This window comes from Canis lupus, chromosome 11 (genome assembly GCF_003254725.2).
Source record: "Canis lupus dingo isolate Sandy chromosome 11, ASM325472v2, whole genome shotgun sequence".
NCBI classification, from domain to species: domain Eukaryota; kingdom Metazoa; phylum Chordata; class Mammalia; order Carnivora; family Canidae; genus Canis; species Canis lupus.
This window is the reverse complement of record NC_064253.1, coordinates 12,264,722-12,287,740: the sequence shown is the minus strand read 5'-3', so window position 1 is coordinate 12,287,740 and position 23,019 is coordinate 12,264,722. Positions and strand designations below refer to the sequence as shown.

Sequence of the window (23,019 nt, the reverse complement as noted above, 5' to 3'; positions counted from 1 at the left end):
AAAGTTTGACACAAGAGAAGAGAAAACCCCTCTTACGGGGAACGAATGGAAATTCAATAAATACAAGGGGAGCACTTTACTCTAGCTGAAAGATTACCCTCTGAAATGATAGAGTGAACGCACCAAGAAATAAACATTTTTTATAACAGCTTTGGTACTATAAAGAAAAACCTACAGATTAAAAAAAAAAATGAGACCATGACCGGCTTCCTCAATGAGGAATTGCTACAAATATTAGCCTCAAGTTCAAGATAAAAGTGTTTAGGGTTGGTGGGCCTTAAATTTAGCCTTTCTGCAAGGAATTGGCTGTAGTGGGGCAATTTGTTCCTTGTATAACACTGCAGACATAAGGTGAATCCTTCACCACATTTTTCATGGCAGTGAGATATGCACTTGTCAACATATTTTGTCACCACAAAGTGGCTCTTGGCAATAGGATCATAAAGATCAATAAAAAAGTGCAGATTCTCAATATTTTACTTGCAGCTGCAAAAATTTCATTTATCTTGTTATTTTCCTTACTTGCTGCCATTCTGTCTCACGAGGGCACTGCTAGCTAAGCAGAATGTTTTTCCCAACATTCTATGAATATCTGACAAAAACTCCAGCCAGTTGTCCAGACCTCACTACCCTCCTCCCTGCGCAACTCCAAGAGCTGTGCATTTTATTAATTCTTTCCACTGCTACATAAAAAAAAAAAAAATCAAAATTGGAGCCGAGCTATAAATCACTGGCATCTCCTAACTTGAGAAAAATTGAGTCGACTTTGGACTTCACCCTTGTAACATTTCATCTCTCCGTTTGGCTTCCCTTAATATAAACACAGCGCCCGGCAAATGAATGTGCTAAAACCAAATGACACACTTTGCCGCTGAAAGAGCAGAACTGTTTTCGAGCAATGGGTGGTCTTCTGAGGCTCGGAGTAGGCCGAGAGGGGGAGAAAAAAAAAAAAAAACCCGTGTAAGCGTACACCGTTCCTTACAAGAGGGCAGAGCTTCCAAAACTCGCAGAAATCTCTGCATGTTGGAGCACATCAAAGGGATTTTTCCCTTTTCAGATAATATTTCCTTTGCTGACATGTATTTAGTATTGTGGTTGGATGACTCATAAAGATAGCTTCATGGCGTCCCAACGCAGTTGAAGCAGAACACATGCCAACAAACATTATTGTCAGCCTCAAAATAAAAACAAAACGTTCAGCAAAGGGTCAATCAATCAAGGGCGCTTTGAAGAAAATACCATTTAGATATTACAAATCATAACAGAATGAATCTAAACCAGCTGACTCTTCGTGAAGAGGACATTCATGTACAATAAAAATTAAGCTGGCTCTTCAGAGTCCAACTTTTCTATTTTCTTACTCTTGGACGTGGTCACTGGTGATGGATGCCAGTTTTTTTTTTTTTTTAAATTGTGTTTTTGTAGTTCATTTTAGAAAGATCCGAAGTAATCGAAAACAGATCGGCATGGAGATCTAGAAGTCTCAGCGCCATCACGAAAGGGGAGCTGTAAAATCCACTTATTATTGACAGAGAGGTGACTGCCTTACCCCGGCCCACCTCCCCCCTAGGGGCGTCTTGCTTCCCCCAATTCAGAATTTGCCTCGAGATCTCCCTGGGTGCTCATGACAGAACCAGCCAAATGGTTTCTTGCTGAATGGACAAGCACGATGTTTACTAATGTTCGAGCCTCGAGTTTCATAAAGAAAAGAAAACAAAACAAAACCTTCATGGCAGAAATGCGGCTGCAATAAAGGTGGGTAAAGCCTGCACATGGCAGTGTAACCAAATACCGTCATGCACTATTTCACTGAAACCATTATTTAATGAAATAGAACTGCACAAGAAACCATGGCAGTGAGTCACACGCTGCCCAAATATGTTCCTTTTGAACTGGAGACCTTCGGAGAGCCAGCCAGATTTGTGCAGCCTTTAACCTATAAGGGGGATAAAACACCCCCCCCCTTTTTTCCCTTTATAAGGCTCCGTGTTTAAAAAAGAAAAAAAAAAAAAAAGAAAGAAAATAAATAGCCAGGGGCAGGGCTCCAAGTTGCCGAGTACAGGGCCTTCTGCTTTGATGTGTCTGTGGTGCCTAATAAAGCGAAACAGTTGCTTCTGATTCTAAAGGGAACACGGCTGTTTATAACTGAGGTCATATATTTATATGGCACGTGTTTTCGAGGGATTTTGCAAAAAGGGCTTTTTCCCTATGTGATCTGTTTTTGGGCCCCCGTCTCCCCTCCTGCCTTCTTTGGCACTAAGTGGAAATGCTGGACGAACAGGTGCGCTGAGCGGATGCGGCGGGGATCTGGGAGTCCACCTTGCTCCTCTGCACCCCCCACATGGGATTCTGGGAAATGAGGGTGGCCGTGCCTCGTCTTTGCTACCTTTTGGGCTTTGAGCAAACTTCTCAACACCTAAAACTGCCTCGTCACCTAAAACATATTCTGAATTGTCCAAGAGCCAAAGCCAAACCCTTTGGCACCTTTCGATGGAGGGGAGAGGTTAATCAGGCTCAGCAGCCCGGGGCAGGGTGAGCGTTTGTCCTCCGTTTCCCACGCCTTTGTGTGCGAATGACAGTTTCCTGAGGCAGCAAGCCTGAAGATGACGGGCTGTAGGGGATCCAAGGCTGCATCTCTGCACTGTGATTTATGTGCGTGTACACATGTGCTGCGGTTGAGGGGAGACTCACCCTCCCCCCCTTGGGGTTTCCAGGCTCATTCAGGCAGTTGTGAATGTTCGGGGAAGTGACCTGGGAGGAGCCTGACCATGTGCACCGAGGAAGAGGCCTTCCACTAGCATCTTGATTCCTGAATTCTCACGGCATTACTGTTGCAAGAACTAAGGAGATTCCAGAAACCTAGTGAAAACTTCCTGCCAGTTCCCACAGGGGTCTGTAGGACTCTCTGCAGGATTTTTTTCAAAACTAGCAGCAAGCCTGGATTCGTAAATGCAAGCCAAAGGGCTTCAGCTCTGTAAGTGGTAAATCAAGATATACTTTACCTGTACTGAACTACTGTTAGATTCTGTTCTCCACAGTGCCTTGCACATCGGATATACCTCATCCAGCTCGACTTACTAGGTTCCCCACCATCAATAAAGTGCTGTAGTGTCCCATCTTGGTCATATATCTAGAGAAGAGGTCAGAAGGTCAAGTAGTTAGAACGAATCATCAGCAATCATTTTCCCTGCTTCCCTCGGTGTCTTCATGTGTCGGCTGCAGAAATGTATTGCCTGTAGGTTTGTGAGCACTTACTGATGTTTGTGGAAACTCAACCGGAATAACGGGAAAATATTTTTTGGTGATGCAAGCCGATCGTGTTTTTCTTATCAAGCCAATCTTCCCTGTATTCAACATATTTCTGGTATCTCAAGGATGTGAGTGACCATGTTTCCCAAAGGATATTTAAACCTATTTTGACAGGCTACTCTTAAGTAATGAGCTGCCAGATAAACAAAGCAAGCTGAAGAGAGAGGCCACGCTGACATGGCTGGAACGTCCACACGACGGGCCCCTGAGCTCAAAACACGTAACTGTTTGAAGGCATTCAGGAGGCAGTAGCCATCTGCTAGACAAGCTCGGTGACACCCAGCGGAAGGCAGGTGGAGCGGTGTGGAAATGTACAGAACTGGTGAAAAAACAGACAACCCCCCCCAAAAAAACCCCAAACCCCTCCCCTGATTCAAATGAAATTAATGGACTCTCGTGTCACAGAGGATGTGGGACTTCAGCTGTCAGAACCTGAAACTCTAAGGAGGACCATCAAAAAAGAAAGACCCCCCCCCCCCAAAAAAAAGAAAGACCCTCAAAAATAGAAAAAATTGTTTCCTATGGATTTTCTATGTCTTAACTGAGGTTGGTCTGATAATGATTGCTTACGGTCATCTTATGCAAATTTTCTTTTCAGATCATACTCAAGGAAATGAAATGTGCTTCAGAGCAAAGAGCATGCGACAAAAAGTCTCATGCATAACGCTAGCCAGTCCAGATACCCGGGAGTCAGCGCCGACCACAGAGGTAATGGGCTCCCACTTCCAGAAACCAGGTCAGCCCTGGGCACCTTGTAGGATGTGGTATCTCGATGAGTGGGAGACCAGGGGCTTACATATGTACAACAACTCCAGAAGGGAGTCCCAGTCCTAGGGGTATCTGAGACATAAGGGGTAGAGTCATCAGAAGGACCACGGCATGGCTGGTCCCTTTCAAATAAAATCAGTGATGGGATCCTGGTGACTGCTGAGGTGTTCCCCAGAGCATCCTGACAAATCATTTTCTTACTCTCTGATCAGCCTTTCCACTGTTCTCTTCCAAACAGAAATGGAGAGTTCGTCTTACAGAGAGACTCACTGGTTACATTAGACCCTAAAATTAGTATCGTCATTCATATTAATTTAGCTCAGTATTTCTGTTCTGGGGGCCAGAGGGCTTAGTGATGACAGTTTCTTTTATTATCTCCAGTCATTTTCAAACAGCTGACTTTTTTTTTTTTTTTTTTTTTTTACTTTTCTTCAACTCATTTGTCTCCACTCCCAACCTTTACACGAACCACCCCACCCCCAAATAAAAGGCAGACATCAATCTAATGACAGCAATGGTTGGAGAAGCTTTGACTGGATGGCTTGCCAGCGTGATCACAGCTGATAATCAATGCTGCCTGAGAAGAATAAAGAGATTCCTGAATTAAATTATATTAAAGATTAATGGCTTCTCTAAATTCCTAGTTTGAGGATCGTGGCACAGAGTGGAATCCTTTCACGGGGTGGACACATCTGCCACCTGAGCAAACTAATGAGAGATTTTGCATTTAGGTTAGGGTATTCCATTGTACTTTTTGCTTTTGTGTCCCTTCTAGGAAGCTCTAAGATTCAAAGTCTCAACCCTGAGTCGGCTGTTGACAGTCCATGCGACATTGAACAAAAGCCATCAGTTCTTCAGACACCAATGTTTATCTAAAATGGAGCCAAAAATGTTGATGACCCAGCCCTCTGCCCTATCCTTCCCCAATGAACAAACTTTCCTTGAGAGCTGCTGCTGAAAATAATTACAAAGCATTTTGAGAAGAACAATTCTCCTCTGTGCTTCTAGCCAATGTCATGAACGGCACATAAAACTCTCTAACCTTTGCGTGCAGCGGGTGCTGCCTTGAATGATGGCACATCTGAACACCAGACACTAGCCAGTCAGTCTTGAAAATGAGTATGAAGAGGTTTCTTCCTACACTCCTGTTTCAGCAAAAATCTCCTCAATCTACACAGCGTGTAACTACAGGAATCCTACCATTTTTGCCTTCTTGTTACCTGCCTTGAGGAAAAGTAGATGGCTATTTCCAAGGTTTTTTCCAAGCATCACAAAATGTAGCATAGGACATGAGGATGTGCCTCCCTGCCTTCAGCTAATACTGATTTTACACTATTTCACATGGAATGGTGATGGAAATTTCAGGTACCCTGTTAGATTCCATAGCTGTGCACCAAATCAAAGTGTAAGAAACTCATTTGATCCTGATGTTGTTTTCTCCCGCAGTCCCCAGTGCCTGGCTACCACCAAATCCAGTTCAATTCACCACCCCCTAAATGTTTCTCAAGTGCATCCATCTCTCCCCTTGCCTTGTCACCCTTCCAGCTGGGGCGGGCTTCCTTGAGCACCTGTGGCACTGCATCTGGCTCCCCACAGACCTCCCTACACCTTCCCCAGGTCCCTCCAACCCAGTCTCTACACCACAGCCAAACTGCACTTTCAAAAAACAAATCTGATTACATCCTTTTCACTCAGGTCCCCTCCTCAAAATAAATGCATCACGAATGTCATAAAATGTCAAGTCATGACAACAGATGTTTGTACATGTGGCACTTCCTCAATTGGGCTCAACATGCTAATAAGACCAGCACTACCTATCAAAGTTATTTAGAGAGGCCAAAAATGTAGGCCTGAGTACTTGGCTCACGACGATCCTGAACCCTTTCTGCTCTGTGCTGTTAAGAGCTAACAGTTAAACTCAGTGTTTCTTGAAAGAGGAACAATGGGCCAGGAGGTATTACTGATGCTTACTTCTGTTCATTCCTCTGGTAAAAGGAGAATAATAGTGGGAAAACCAGGATACTCAAAGGTGATCCTAAACAGGAACTAAGGATGATCTCCTCAGAAAAGCTCAAGGTACTTGTCTGGACCCTATCCTTAACTTTCATCATCAGTCCAACTTTGTTTCCGTTTAAGAGTTCTGTGTTTATTTGTTTTTTACATTTTAAAATTTAAGTTCAATTAAGAGTTCAGTGTTTTTAAAAAGGGAATATGTGGGGGCACCTGGGTGGCTCAGTCAGTTGAGTGTCTGACTCTTGATTTCAGCTAGGGTCATGATCTCAGGGTCGTGAGATTGAACCCTACATCAGGCTCCACACTGGGTGTGAAGCCTGCTTAAGATTCTCTCTCTCCCTCTCCCTTGGCCCCTCCTCACTTCTCTCCCTCTCTAAAAAAATTTAAAAAAAAATAAAAAGGGGGATATATATATAAAATTCCTCATGTAACTGAACACTGTGCCCATATCCATCTACTCTACTGGACAGGGGCTGACTTCCTTCCTTCAAGACAGAAGGAACTATAAGTAAGGAAGTATTTCAATAAGTTTCAGGCTACAGCAACAATTTTAATTTCAGGAAGGTTTTTTTTGGCAGTCATATTAATACCTACATTTGTGTGACACAAATGAAATTCTAAGTTAGATACCTAGTAGGTCTAAAAAAACTTAAAGAAGTTAAGGAGCTGAATTAAGGCTGATGCTGATATTCATTTTGTTTTCATTTCCTTTCAAAAAATTTAAAATAAGCAGGAAAATATCAAAACTCATACACAAAGTACTAAGACAATCCTCTCAGGATCTTTGAAGATGTCAACAACGTCAGTAATTTTATTCATTCAAATAATGACAATGAAAAAAAAAAAACAAATAATGACAATGAAGGCAAGACAGTGAAATTTATATTTAGAGGAAGATTCATTTGGGAAGAACGCTTGAATAAAGCATAGTTTTGCTTTAAACTTTGCGCTTTGTTCTGAATGAACATGAACAACTGAAGGTTTCATATTTGCTCAGTTCTTTCTAAAGAAGCAAAGAAAGAACCCTGTGAAAATGGGGGAAATATATGTAAAGAAACACACAGGATACTTGGTGGGGAAAAAGATAAAATTTTACAGTAGACAACTCAAAACTATAGGAAGTATATCTAGCATATTGATTCTAGAAAACCTAGTTTAAAATAATAACAATTATTTAAAAAGGGATGAAAGAAAGCAAGCTAGCTCCAGCTTTGCTGAAACAGAGGGTAAGAAAGCACAGTCATATTGGGAAACACTTTGGTAACATCGAAAGAAAGCTGATGATGCATAAATCCTAGGACTCAGCAATATCACTTCTAGGAAATGATTCCACTGAAACCAAGGAGACAAATCCAAGGGCATTCACTGTAGCATTGTTTGTAAAAGTAAATAATGAGAAATGATGGAACTATCCATCATCATAAGAATAAATAAATTATGCTTTAATTATCCAATAAAACAGTATAAAACACTTAAAAAAATGAACATGTGGATCTGTTTGTATTCAGATCTGGTTGATAAGGATAAACATCAAGAACAGAGAGCGGATTGAGAAAAACAGAGTGCAGATTGATACCATTTGTTAACATTTCAAAATATACAAAATAACAGTCAACAGTATATTTTATAACAGTGTATATTGTAATATACATGTAATTAACTATACATACAGTAAATTCTGAAAAGACATTGATAAGGTACTTGATAACATTATGAGAGCACTGGCCTTGGGGGGAAAAGGAATGCCGGCAAAATAAAGGGAATTTATCTGAAGCTTTATCTGAAAAGCTTCATTTTTCTTTAAAAAATCTGAAAAGAATATGGCAAACACTTAAACATTCACTTTTTTGCTGGCCTATATATTGACATTTATATATTATACTTTGTGCTTTTCTGATTGTTTTTCTAAAAAAAAAAAATCAAAGAGAGAAAAACCACTGAAAACCTAGACATTTATGTCCTTGTAGTTTGGCTTTTGCATGCGTTGTTGAAATAGAGAAGCAAGATTATCTCACCCAAGGTTAAAAACTCTGTGTTATCCTTCTAGGAAAATATTTGTAATATGTATCACTACATTATCAGCCACTGATTTCTTTTATGATGTTGTTGTTCCTGTTTTAAAACCATTGTTTTTGGTCGGCACTTTCTCTTTTCTCTTTTATCAATGGGACTGGAGAGATAAGTAAGGGGGAAAGCTAATTCTTACCGTTTTACAGGGATTTTTGCAGTTTTCAATGCAATAATATTTATTGGGACACCACACACGTGGTTGAAATAATGATCACACATTCTTGCTTATTATGAACCTTGCGTGGCATTAACTGAAAACCACCATGTGTAAGCCACACATTTATTACAATCCTGGGTATCAGGAAGCACCACTGCCTCCCATGACCTTCCTTTCCTAGAACAAGAATCTACTTTGAATAAGAACAGCGTAAGTAAAAAAATACACCCTGTGTTGTGTTCTAAACACTAATCCTGAGTAGCTGGTCCACAGCTTTGTCATTTATGAATTTGCCAATTTGCGTTCAGGATAATAATCACAGCCACAGTGTAAGCCAGCAACTAAGTTGGGCTTATTTTCACATAAGGTAGGAAAACCATCTTCTGAACGATAGTAATTTGTGTATATTGGCAGCTCTGAGCAATGTCTTTCTCTAAAGCGAGATTTGCAAACCAGGGGCTCTTGGGCTGAACTCAGGCAATTGATCAACTTTGTTTTTCCTCCACAATGTATTAAAAATTTGGAAATTTTCTGTCATTTATAATTGTTCTCAAAAAAAAAAATCAAAACGTGAGTCCCCAATCTCTGGCAATAACCCGCTGAAGCAGAGGAAAGAAGGTCACTCCCTTTAGATCAGCCATGTGCTATTCCATTTCCCCACAGTCCCTACCCCTCCCAATTGTCTTGCACTCTCCACACTTCACTCCTTTACTTACCTGCTTGGCCTCATTAAGCATTTAAGGTAGGCTAGGTAGTCCTAGCCTTAAAGAAATTATTGTTACCACTAAACATCAGCCTGTGATAGCTAGGAGGCGTTCAAGGAAAATCTTTTGAACTGATAACCTGGAAACACTGCAAACATTCATTCCTCCTATGCTGCCCAGAAGCTCCCATCTGGCTGAGACTCAAGCTTTCTGGACTGCAGTTTTCCAAGGAGTGAGAGAGCAGAGTTCAGCTCTTTCAGTTTTACCAGTGGAGGCTTTCAGTGATCTTCTTAAGCAAAGCTCCCCTTTAACTCAAAGAAGTTGTAAAAGGAATTCCACTATAAAAACAGAGAAAAAGAAAAGCCCACCAGAAAAAGCGCCGAATCAGCTCACCTCAGGCTTCCTCTAAGAGGTGGTTGTGGGGATATCACCAAGGGCCCAGGGTGAACTAGAGGGACCCTATTTTAAAAGCCTCAGGCAGAGCACTTCCTTTGGTGGTTGGGCTTCTGGGAAGATTTTAGTCACCATTCCTCTGCTACAATGCTGAGTACCCTTGGCTAAATTTAGAGCCCAGCACTAAGGAGGACACTTAAGGGGATGAGCACTGGGTGTTATACTTTATGTTGACAAACTGAATTTAAATGAAAAACAAAAGAAAGACCTGAGATTGAAATTCGGATGCTTAACTGACTGAGCCATCCAGGTTCCCCATATTTTTGTCCTGTTTAAAAAAAAAAATCTTTACAGGGGCACCTGGGTGGCTCAGTTGGTTGAGTGTCCAACTCTTGGTCTCGGCTCAGGTTCATGATCCCAGGGTCGTAAGATCAAGTCCTGAGTGGCACTCTATGCTCAAGGTGGAGTCTGCTTGAGATTCTCTCCCTCTGCCTCTCCCCCCGCCCCCCGTGCATGCGTGCACTCTCTCTCTCTCTCTCTGTTTCAAATAAATAAACCTTTTAAAAATAAATAAATAGATAGATAAATAAATAAATAAATAAATAATCTTTATATATTAAATAAATAAATATAGCCCCCAGGATAATCAGTTTGAAAGAGACCTCACAGACCATCTGTCCCAACCTAATCATTTCCATCACAATGAAATGGGGGCTTCAAAAGTTGGTGACTTAGACAAAATGAGACTACTAGCCAGTGGTGGGGAGAGGACATTTCCAGGCCTCCTGCCACCCTCCATCCCTCTGCCTTCCCACTGGGAGTGTGCCGAGCCTTCCCCACCTCCTCTACTCTCACAAGTCACTGAAGAAAGCCCATGACACTACACAAAAGGAACTCACTTTACAGCTTAAACTCTGATCTGTACCTCCTAGAACCTGGGTCCTTGAATTTGGGTATGGAGAAAAAGAAAAAATAAATAAATGAAAAGGATTGGCCAATTGTCCCTGAGTATGGAGACATCTGCGGCCCCCTCATCTTCATTTCTACACTTGGGTCTGTCCCTGTGCCAAGGCCCCAGACAGTCTTGTGCTGAAATGCCAGTTGCCCTCGGTTCTTAAGGCGCAAACATCTAACCCAGGGCCTGGCACATAGGAGGACCTCAACACATACTGAAGTGAGCTGAAATGAAGCCTCACAATAATTAAAACTCCATCCTAAGATTTCACAAACCCCCAGGGCTCATGAAAGAAAATACAACATCCTCCTTGAATCTAACTTTTCTTAATTGTATGAAATGCAGCGATGAGTTTCACGCGCTGGTTCAAATGTTAATAAACACTTCCCACAGAAAGGGCCAAGAAGTGGTCTTCAGCAGTTTTCCAGTTTCGACCTGAAAGCCCAGCACTGTTTTATGTGCTTCTACAGCATCTAGAGGAGCCAAGAGCCAGGGAAGAGCAGAGAGAAAGATGGTTTCTCCTCTCTCCTTTACCTATTCTCCAGAGCGCCTTAATACGGTCTCATCTTTCTATAAAATTCAGAAAAGCAGGGTTGCAATAATCAAGTGTATTAGGAATTTGAGAATCTTCACTGAAAACATATATTATTCGCCAAGATGGATAATAATGTTTCACTGTGGGATTCCTGTGTGTCAGAGGGGGAGGGCACAGAATCTTTGTGGCCCGAGGAGATCTGCATGATCACTGCCACCAAAGAGTAATTCTTGACTTGTTGTGACTGAGAAAGCTTAAAAACCAGAATGTACCTGTTGCTAAATACAAGCTTTTACTTTCTTTTAAAAGACAGTAGGATTGTTCAGGAGGCTTTCTTCAGTATTACCAATGAAAGCACACCACAGAAGTCACTAAAGTCAGGAGCGACCACCGAGGCCATGTGGCTGTGAGCTCCGCTGTGGGTGAGCTGATAGCGTGATTCCACCTTGGGTGGCCAAGTGACTCTGGATGGTTGCTGAACCTCTTGAAGAAGCTGAAAGGTCTTCTTTGAAAAGGTGATGCTAATGACAGTTCCTACATCAAAGGGCTAACAGAAAAATCAGATGGGCTAGTATATGGGAAGTCTTTAAATTCGAGCTGGGCACCCAGTAGAAGCCCCAAGAATATTAGCTACGCTCAGGCCATCGCTATAATTAAATAGGAAACATCAGCCTGAATGTCATCAAATCAACCAACCTGCTGGGGGACACTTTGACCACAGGATAATACGTGCAATCTAAGCAAACTCATGACTATGGAGGTGGTTCCCAGACCCCAAGCCCATTGAGGACAGGAATACACTGTATTCACTTTTTAACTTTCCCCAGAGGTACCTTACACACATCTCTGTATATACCAGGGAATCAACTTCTGTCCAAAGAGAAAAAGAGAGAGAGAGGGGAAAAGGATTTGAAATGACACGAGGGAGATGTGCAAGTAAAACAGTCATTCTAGTTTGTATTTCCATCCCCCAGATGAAGCTATTACAGGATAAAACAAAATATTCTAAAATGCTGCATGGACATGAACACCATCTAGAAAACAGTAGAGAAGTATCTCTTCCATTCTACATTTCCCATTTCCTAAACTTCCTCAGTCTTCCATTTAGGGCAGTGTTATAAAAATGTCACTCAAGGGCCGCCTGGGTGGCTCCGTGGTTGAGTGTCAGCCTTTGGTTCAGGTCGTGATCCTGAGGTCCTGGGATCAAGTCCCATTGGGCTCCCCGTGGGGGGCCTGCTTCTCCCTCTGCCTATGTCTCTGCCTCTCTCTGTGTGTCTCTCATGAATAAATAAAATCTTTAAAATAAATAATAAAATAAAATTAAAATGTCATTTGAAAGACACAAGTACCCAGCATATTCTTAAGAACATATCTGGGGCATATTTATAACAAAGTGGCAGTCATTACATGCATTTTAATGAACTGTGGCTTCACAACCCCAAAACCACCTCAGTGAATATCACCTATGACATAGCATTGCTTGACCTCTGAAGTCAGTGACATTATTTGGCCACAGGAGGCCCTGACTTACACTGCCTCATTTCTCTACGAGCCCTGAACATGTTCAAGGTAGGTGAGCTGTCTGAGCAATCAAATGTCCTGGATGAGAAGCAGGGAACATCTGTAGATGGCAGCCTGGAGCATCGGATGGGCTGGGAACACCATCCTCCCAGGCTAGAGAGGTAGACAGCAAGATCCACACCACTGTGGGCTCCTAACCTCTCCGCTCATGAACATTCGGAACAGAGCTTGAGAAAAGATACCACAGAGCAGCATTTTTAAAATGAGAGCATCCGCCTCCACCTTAACACAATGAAGGAGCAGCAGTGAATGGCTAGGTCACACACGTGCGTGTGGCATTTTAGCTTACAACATACTTTTTCGAGCTCACCGGATCCTCACGACTGACCTACAAGGTAGGCTAGAATGTTACTCCATTTTACAGATAAAAACCACAGGCTAAGAAGGGTTAAATGACTTGTCCACAGTCATACGGTTGATAGGTGAGTGTGACAAGGATAAACTCCCTTCCCCCTCCCACCCCCCCTGCCCCACAATCATAGGCCACCTCATTATTGCTTTTTTCCATCATATCCCATCTGTCCAATCAGGGAGAAATGTAGAGCTTTTTCTTTAAAAGCATCTGAAATTCTCCAAGTGAGGGTCATAAAAATGTTCATAATGATTAATAATGCCACGCATGAAATAAACTCCTATTTTCAGAGCACATGCCCATTTAACAAGAATTACTTAATGTGTTGGTAAAATTTGCACAAAGCAAGCATGCAACTGAAGAAAGGTACAACCCCCCCAGCTCTATGAAAAATCACTCTCCTTGCCCTGGCAATAATGACCTGAAACATCAAAAACGGTAGGGACATTAAGCCTACAGAGGAAGCAGCAGATTTTACAATGCAAGCTGCTTCATTAAAGTACACACCAGCCAGTGTGCCCATATTTATGTGTGTTCAGTTTTTCAACTTTTATCTCAGATATATACCCATGGGTTGTCTTGTTTCAATAATTTCTCCTTCCTCCATTAGAATTTACCTACTTTGTTGTTGTTCTTTCAAACAGGAAAACCCTTTCCTTCTCCTTGGGTTTGGCATATTTGGGAATGTCTGGAATGCCGAGATTTTAAGATGCGGCCTCAAAGGTCACATAATAAATGCCCCATAAAATAAATGAGTAATGGTTATATACACCGTTGTTGTATTTTCAGTAATGCTGATATAAAGCTATATACTGTACTATGTCAATTCACATTCATCAAGTTCCAGAAATATTAGAAAATCATTAGAGGTTTATGTTGAGCTTGCAGATAATACTAACATATAAGTCAAGACTGAAATATGGTAATCAGAAAAACAGTTGAAAAGTGTCAATAAACTGTAAAACACCCGGGGTGGTGTTGGCGAAGCCTGCATCAGAGAGCCGGCCATGTGAAGAAACAGAATCGGGTGTGTTGGTCCCACGGTGGGGCAGCTGCTGCTAAGTGTCAGTGGAGCAGAAGACAATGTGTGTGTGTATGTGTGTGTGTGTGTGTGTGTGTGTGCGTTTTGGGTGGGGGGTGCTGGGAGGATCCCCGCCCGGAGGCCCGAGAACTCCTGGGAGCTGGAGAGCATTTGGGGAATCCTACTTATCTCTGAGGACTGCGGTGGCGGCCGTCAATAGGAAGCCTGCCATCCATCAATCTGGAGTCTTCTTCAGACATCCTCTGTCTGTTGATCAGAGGAAGACTTTGGTGGGGAATCGGGCTCCCATTATCAGGACTTTGTCTGTGATCTGAACAAGCCACTGAACCTTTAACTTTTCACTTGGCAGAAGCATATACGCTGGAAAAGTCCTGACAGTTCATTCATTTTGCTCCATCCCGGAGCCAGCTGATGTCTGACTGGTGAGACCCGCCCTCTTTGATGTTGGACTCTTTGGAGAGTGCCCTGCTGTGAAAAAAATTTTATCCGTCCAAATTAAAGAGAAATATTTCTGCATCCAGCTGTTAGCTGTGACATATTTGCCATTTTTCAGGGCACTGGCTTGGTGCCATCCACGGGCTCTGCTGCAATGCTATCTCTCCTCCGTCACAGCAATAATATCCACAGTGCAACACTGTCTCCAGTGCCCAAACAACATCAACACTGAAAAGGAAAATACGGCTAATCCTCCGGTGCTGAGAAAAAGCCTTGCAAGTATTTTCATGCGGCTATTTCTTTTCTTCCTTTCCTTTTTTTTTTTTTTTTTTGCTAAAATATTAGCACTAATGTCTCTCATAAACTGTAAAATGCTTTGACACGACCTACCCATTTAAAAACTGCTTCAGTTCAGTTTAAAAAAAAGAAATCCAGTTTTAATCAAAGCAACCGACAAGAAGTCCTGACCTCCACTAAATATATTTACAAACGAAATGAATCTGGATGCCATGAAAATGTGTTTCGTATGCACAGAGCCCACATTTTAAAATGGATATTCATTCAGCAGAGAGAACTCTGTGTAAATGAAGAAAAACTCTCGTGAAAGTTTGAATAAACATTTAGATCTACGTAATCAAGAAAACCTGTATCTTCTCCTAGTTATTAAGTGCCGGTGGGGGGTTATAAAGCCTGCTGCCATGAATTGTGTGTGCTATAAACAAAGGGCGACGCATGTTATGACCATGTTTTTCTCCATATACTGAAATGAATGAGTAATGACACCACAGTTTCCAGCTTCCCTCTCCTTTCCTGCTCCTCTCTCAAATTTGCATTTCTGCGGAGGTGGAAATGGATCAGCAGAACTGGATCTCAGCACCCAGCATCAGAGAATAGGGCCACGGGGCTGACTCCAGAACCTGGCTGGCAAACACACTCAGCTACTTGCCATCCTTTCTCACATAAATGAAAGGGGGATTTCAAAAAAAAATATCAAAAATGACAATGATGTGCTGCATGTGAGAAAGCATCAGTTTTTAAAAACAAATTACAGGGCCAGCTGGGGGGCTCAATGGTTGAACGTCTGTTTTCAGCTCAGGTGGTGATCCCGAGGTCCTGGGATCAGGTCCCGCATTGGGCTCCCTCTGCCTATGTCTCTGCCTCTCTGTGTCTCTCATGAATAAATAAAATCTTTTAAAAAACAAATAAAAATAAATAAAATAAAAGAAAATTACAGGGAAATATGAATTAACGTGCTCCTCCACTTGGAAAACCAAAGCCTTCGCTTTCCACCAAACAGGAAAGAGGACCATTATGTTATTAAAATAAGCCCACAAATAACACCAGGGTGAATTGAAGGATTTACAAACTAAAAGAGGATACTGAATAGTTCAATATTTGAGAACTGTAAAATAACACATTCAAGTTATTACACTGTGGTATACATGTGAAATCTCCACATGGTTCATGCAATATATCTTACGGAATACGACTTAACCCTTGCTGTAGGAGAGATTTCGGGTTTACAAATTCTACTGGGTCTGACACCATATAGGCCCTGCTGAAACTATTACTAATTTTACAGCTCAGCGTGGTAGCTACTGAAGAATATGATTTCCAAGAAGCTGCTTGGACCAGAGCCTGGTGCAAACGGCGATGTTAGCAATCATATTAAATACTTAACAAGGTACTAAGTAGGGAATGTTTGTAAAGGGAATGTCCCTGAGAGAGAGGCTACTTCCATGTATGTGTAGTCAAACACACACCAGGCCCTAGAGCTCACCTGTTTTTTTTTTAGTAAGAACTTTCTGAAGACACTGAATGTTTGTCCCAATGAAGTAATGGTTTTCCGATGGTCTACGGCTTTATTTCTTTGCTGAAATGTGTCACTCCTTAAATTATTATGTTTTCCCAAGTCTACGACATTCTTTTCCTAACCACACCAATAAAGTGTGATTGTCAGACACACTTTATAAGGGGAAAATGACCATCTGTCCAGAGTGAAAACATATTTTCAGATCTTATATAATTTAGGAGAGACATTCCTTACGTCAAGTTAGGGCAGTGCTTAGCAAGCACTCAGTTTATACCATCTTGCCCTTGATCATAGAACAATGGTAGAGACAGAGTAAATCCTCCAATTCAGGCCACTTAAGACTGTAAAGTGTGGGAGTGGCCATGTGTGCATGGTGGAGACCCAGCACAGCCCCCAGATTGGGACCCTTAGACAGCTGTCTTCCAAAGATAACTGCTCACAGGGAAAAATCCTCATGAAATCTAAGTCTGTCCTAGAGCAAGAGACATGGGAGAGGGATGGATTTTGGCTTCTTAGAAGCATTTCTCTTTCCTTTTTAAAAAAAAGATTTTTAGGGCAGCCCAGATGGCTCAGCGGTTTAGCGCCGCCTTCAGCCCAGGGTGTGATCCTGGAGACCCGGGATCGAGTCTCATGTCGGGCTCCCTGTATGGAGCCTGCTTCTCCCTTTGCCTGCCCCTCTGTGTGTGTGTGTGTGTGTGTGTGTGTGTGTGTGTGTGTGTCTCATGAATAAATAAATAAAATCTTAAAAAAATTTTTTATTTATTCATTTGAGGGAGAGAGCAAGAAGGAGAGGTAGAAGAAGAGGGAGAAGCAGACTCCCCATTGAGCAGGGAGCCTGATATGGGGCTCAATCCCAAGACCCTAATACCATGACCTGAGCCAAAGGCAGACGCTTAACTGACTCAGCCACCCAGGTTCCCCAGGACCATTTTTCTTAAAGGAAGGGCTACACAGTTGCACAGAGGACTGAATGAATCCAGTGGTTTGTCACAGGTCTCTTTCCCATCAGTATCCAGGAGATGAGACACCAAGGACAGAAGGCGATGTCAGTAATGGTGATACTCAAATGTGACCACCCAACCTCCCAGGCAGCACTGTTTTAACCAACATTTAGTAAGCAGCTACTATGTGCCAGCCACTGCATGTGATGCAAGGCATTAAAAAACTTAAGACCCAGTCCCTGGCCTCAAGGAATTTACAGTTCAGGGGCACCTGGGTGGCTCAGCTGGGTGAGCATCTGCCTTCGGCTCAGATCATGATCCCAGGGGTCCTGGGATCAGGCCCCGCATCAGGCTCCCTGCTCAGCATGGAGCCTGCTTTTCCCTCTGCCTCTGTCTGCTGCTCCCCTTGCTTGTACTCCATCTCTGTCAAATAAATGAATAAAATCTTTTTTTAAAAAAAAGGAATTTATACTTCAACAGGAGACATACACACAGAAGCAAATCAGAAGACATTTATTCTTGCACTACAATCTATAGATTTTTCCACACAATCTTGGGGACATTTTATGTCCATAATGGCATTGCTGGGTGTAGGAAGGGCAATCCATTACTATTTTGCCAAAGATAAAAAAGGACATCAGGACTTAGAGAGTTAAAATGAGTTATTTTACCAAATTCTGGACTGTGAAGGCAGCATTAAACAAACATTGGATTAAAACCTACCAGACTATAACCTTGAGGAAGGTGAACATAAAGTCTGCCATATTTGCCATTGTATCTTTACTCATTGACACAGAGCTTAGTTTTCAAGAAATGTCCCTTGGTTGGTTGTCTGACTACCTGGCTGGTTGTATGGATGGAGATGTTGACGGGAGGTACGGATGCATGAGTGGATGGGAAGGTGGATGCATGTGTGGATAGATGGAGGTGTGGATGCATGTGTGGATGGAGGTGTACCTAGAGGTGTGGATGCATGCATGGATAGAGGTGTGGATGGAGGTTTAGAGGAGGTGTGGGTGCATGTGTGCATGGAGGTGTAGATGGAGGTAGGATGGAGGTGTGGGTGCATGTGTGCATGGAGGTGTAGATGGAGGTAGGATGGAGGTGTGGGTGCATGTGTGCATGGAGGTGTAGATGGAGGTAGGATGGAGGTGTGGGTGCATGTGTGCATGGAGGTGTAGATGGAGGTATGGATGGAGGTGTGGATAGAGGTGTGGATGGAAGTGTGGACACGTGTGGATAGAGGTGTGGATGCATGTGTGCATAGAGGTAGGGATGGCAGGTAAGATGAATGCGAAGACAGCCAGAAGAATATAGATGAAAGCATAGGATACCTTCTAGGTACCTAAGCATTAAGTGCTGCACCATGTCCATCTGTTCTCTGGGAAGACTCACACAGCAAAAGCAGAGCTGAACCCAACTGTGAGTATTTTAAAAGATGCCTGGCTAAAATTACTATTTTCTTTAAAAATTCCCAAGAGTCTCTGCAGAGGGGAGGCAGCTGCAGAGCAGCTAGATGGAGATTTCAGCCAATGGCAAGGCCGGAGACTACCTGAGCTTGGAGCACCCGGCTCTCTGCAAATGTTGGTTCCTCCGGACATTCCAACCCCAAACCTGCCCCCTGCTGACGATGGTCACTCTCCCCAGTCTTCCCTTGGGGTAATTCTTGTTCTCCTCTCATCAGGTTCCGACCTTTCACTTCTAGGGCCAGGGTTCCCCTCATCAGGATTCTGGGAGCATGAACCTAGGTCAAGGTATTATTCCGGGAAGAATTGTTGCATTTTGAGCTTTGTCTCCAAGCAAGCCTTGAACATGGGTGTATCCTTTTAAAGGAATTTAAACATTATAGCAAAGGCTGAAGTCACCCTGGGGGGGGGGGGGCGGGGGGCAGGTGGGGACAGATGACCATTCCTGACATCCCTCCTGTGGCATTGAGGATCCCTGGTGGGTCCTCATAGAGACACAGGGCGAGGCCACTACAGGGTCTCGGCTCTGGGACAGGAGCACAGGCACCTGAAGAAGCTCAGAGGAGACTCTGGTGACAGGGGCAACCCAGTGCCTCCTGCACAACAGGATGCTGTGGATCCTCCCCAGGGCATGCCAGCAGGGCCATTCAGCCTCAGGGTCATAAAGAGCCTCCAATGGAGATCTCTGAAGTCCCTTCCAAATGAGGTTATGCACACAATCCCGGAAACAGACCGGGAAGATTGAGAGACCTTCCCTGCATACTTTCAACCGGGTCCCCTGACAGGACCACACGCCTGCAGTTAGACATATATTAACATTTTTATAAATCCTGTAATTAAAAAAAATCCTGTAATTAACTTATGAATAGCACAATTCTACGTTTCTGGTATTAAAAGCATTAAGTTGTGAAAGGTAAACATTTAAAGTGTACTACTGTTTTTGTAACCCCGTCGTGGCTTTTTTTCATCTTTCGATATATTAAGGGTCTCAAGACATGGAAGTGGCCCGGCCTCTATAGAGCCCTGGTCTGGGCTTGTTAATAAAGCCCCATGCACACCGTCACTCCAGAGGGCTGGCCGGTGTGCAGCCGGGGAAGGGACGCAGACTTTTCTCACTGAGACACAGCCCTGTGTGCCTGGGGAGGCAGTCAAGTCCACAAGGCATGATTCCCCGGAAATCCAACCCAGAGATCCAGTAAACCTCAATGTCTCAGGCATGAGGTGTGCCAAACCTCTGGTGAGCAAAGGTATAACTAACATCAACACCCAAAGAAAGCCACCACCTAATTACCACCTTGTGATGACCTGCACACTTCCTCATTTTTAGACAAGACTTAGAGTCCCTTCTTTCCACAGGAAGCATCTGCAGGCCAAAATGAAAGAATGTCAAGCTCTCTCACAGTGGGATCTGTGGAGGGGTTTCAGGCGAGGCTATGAATACCCGAAAGCTTCAAGAAGATGGTGTATGTGCATCTGGATCAACTTTGGGAGGAAGTCTCAGAGCTCTCATGGCATTCTCAAAGGGGTGTGTTTACACACACACACACACACACACACACACACACACACACAACATACTATATAACCACAGACGACACATCATCCTATATAACCACACTCACAGAATACAACCACACACACAGCACTCATACATACGATATACACACACTACACATATTACTCCCCCTGCCCCAAACACACAAAACTACTGCCAATTCCACACTTTCAGCTAGGATAGTACTGAATGGAGAAACAGAGAGGAGAACACCAGCAAATGAGCTAGAATTCTTAGCATGGGTTATGTGCTTCTAAGAAAGTTCTCTTCAGACTCAGACTTCTGGGTCTCCAAAGCACCCTATTTCACTCTCATTTCTTTCTTTCCAGGTCTACAGACTTCGGGCTTCCTATGTTCCTTTTTACAGTACTTTCATTTTGTATTTGACAGCAGATGTGTTTTGATGTATTGGTTTTGCTCAGATCTTGGACCATATTTTCAGGAGCACTAGAAAAGTAAACTGGAATAGAGTCCTTAGGTTGGTTTAGTTCCTAAGACAGATATTTTTAGAGGAGAGATCATGTGAGTGGACCAGATTACATCAGGCAGCTCAGTGTTTTCAAGCCTTGTGAACATTAAACACTGCCCTGTTGCTGGATTTAGTGAGTTAATAGTTATTAATACTCCAAAGCATTCCCTTCCAGCTTGGATCAAACCCTTTGATGTTGCCATTTTTTCCTACTAAAAAGAAAGTACATACTCACATTGAATCAGTCGACCCTGTAGAACCACTTGCTTTGTAAGCTGTAAAATTTTTATAAGTGAAAGCAATGATTATCTTCCTTTGGCTTCTGTCTTTATATTTCCTAGTAGGTACATCAATAGATGAGCTACAGATTAAGAATACTGGGTTCTAATTCTAACTTGGGCAGTACTAACTTTGTGTGTCAGTAAATCACTTCATCTGACTCTTCTCCACGTCCTCCAATAAGAGGCAGGGACATTAAATTAGATGATCTTCAGGATGCTCCAGCCCAACTTCTTTGATCCTGTGAAATGACAGCTATGTAAAAATATGTCTCACATATAAATATGTGGCAGCTGGAATCCAAAAGGGTAAAAACCATAATACAACCATTTCAAGCATACACAAAAATATTTTGACGCCCAATAGGGGAGACAGAACAACATAAACATAAATTACATGCTTTTCTTTTTAAATTAAATTTTTAAATTTTATTTAAATTCAGGTAATTAACATATAATGTATTATTGGTTTCAGAGGGAGAGATCAGCGATTCATCAGTCTCATATAACACCCTGTGCTCGGTACGTCACATGCCCTCCTTAAAGTCACATGCTTTTCTATTACACCTGTGCAAATTTAATTACAATTGATCCTTTCCAAGTGGTAGAATAGAACCAAGAATAAGCTTTTACACAGTTATATTCTTTTAAGTTCCACGTAATTGAAAGTGAATTCAATTACACAAATATGTAATTGAATACATTTAGATTTTAGTGTAAAGGAGCCATGGTAAGAGTAGAATTACCCATCTGGGTACAAATTTTGGATTCGGCAGTGATGAGCTGTGTCATCCTGAGCAAAACATTTATCTCACCTGTAAGATGGGGAAGATGTTTGTGCAACTTCCAAGGGTTTCCATGAGGATGAAATAAGAGAATCCATATAAATGCCTCAAACATAGTAAGTGCTCAATAAGGCACACCATTTTCATTGTTTTTTTTACTGGAGGGTTTGGGTTTTCCTTTCCAAAACAAATGTCCATCCACTTTAATACTTCTAAAAAACTACGTACAGAAAAAAAATGACATACTTTTCAACCCTCAGGTGTTATGTGTTAAGTGGAATTGGGCCAGGCAGGAATCGGGAACCTCAGCCATGTGACTTTGGGCACATTACTTAATTTCTCTGTTTTCTCAGGTGTAAAAAGAGAATAACCACCCCACAGGGTGTGTAAGGATTAAGGAAAATAAGGCTATAATGGGGTTAAGATAGTGCCTCACATGCAGCTACAAAAAGAATTCCTAGAAAAATAAAAATCCATTTTTTTCTGTAGCCCAGTGACCCCACTACCTTAAATACTGAAAGTGTCAAACCATAACAAATTTTGAAAAACCTCTATACAATCGTTTGTTAATTTAAAAATAGTTACTAATTAAAAACATAAATACCAATAATGTTTATAAATATTAACTGAGGCACATTTCAACTTGAAACTGAATTTCCAAATCGTCTCAGTTTTAGCTCAGTGGCTCATACAGTATTTCCTCTTAAGTTAAAATAACAGTTTAAAGGGGGAAAATAACATTACTTCTATCTCGTCAAAAAATGGATATATTTATTTTATAGAAAAATTTTGCTCTTGGGGTATAATCACTCAAAACTGGGTTATAAAACCTAGGAAGGATAATAATGAGAAACTTCAGAAAATGTATACTTTTCTATCAGCAATATTTCATTTTCTATGATCACCCTTGTAATGACTATTAAAATTAACCCTAAAATTAAGACTTCTTTTTAAAAAATGTTTTAAACTCAGAATCTAAAGTTCAATTTAAAAGGGGAGATGTGTCTGAAAGAAGCCAATAAACAACTTTAGAAACACTAACACCTATAATTATACTCTATTTAAGAATTAATAATTTGGTTTCTCCTTTAAAAAAAAGATTTTATTTATTTCTTCATAAAAGACACAGAGAGAGAGCGGCAGAGACACAGGTGGAGGGAGAAGCAGGGTCCATATGGGGAGTCTGATGAGGAACTTGATCCCGGGACCCGAGGATCACAACCTGAGTAGAAGACCAATGCTCAACCACTGAGCCACCCAGGTGTCCTAACAATTTGGCTTCTCTTGATCAGTAAGCTCTTTAAAAACCCAAGTCCCAGCAAGAGTAAACACATATAACAATTCCACATACGAGAGGGAGGAATGACTACAAAGACTGTCTTGCTCATGAAACCCATT

At 42.1% G+C, this 23,019-nt stretch overlaps 1 protein-coding gene across 1 annotated transcript in view; it reads right to left on the bottom strand.

Moving 5' to 3' along the window:
* Positions 1-23,019, bottom strand: part of PRDM6 (PR/SET domain 6) — a 102,447-nt gene that overhangs the window by 28,581 nt on the left and 50,847 nt on the right. The window contains exon 4 of the mRNA XM_025432497.3: positions 3,003-3,130. Within this exon, the coding sequence (XP_025288282.2) occupies positions 3,003-3,130 (128 nt within the window). The remainder of the gene's footprint in view (positions 1-3,002; positions 3,131-23,019) is intronic.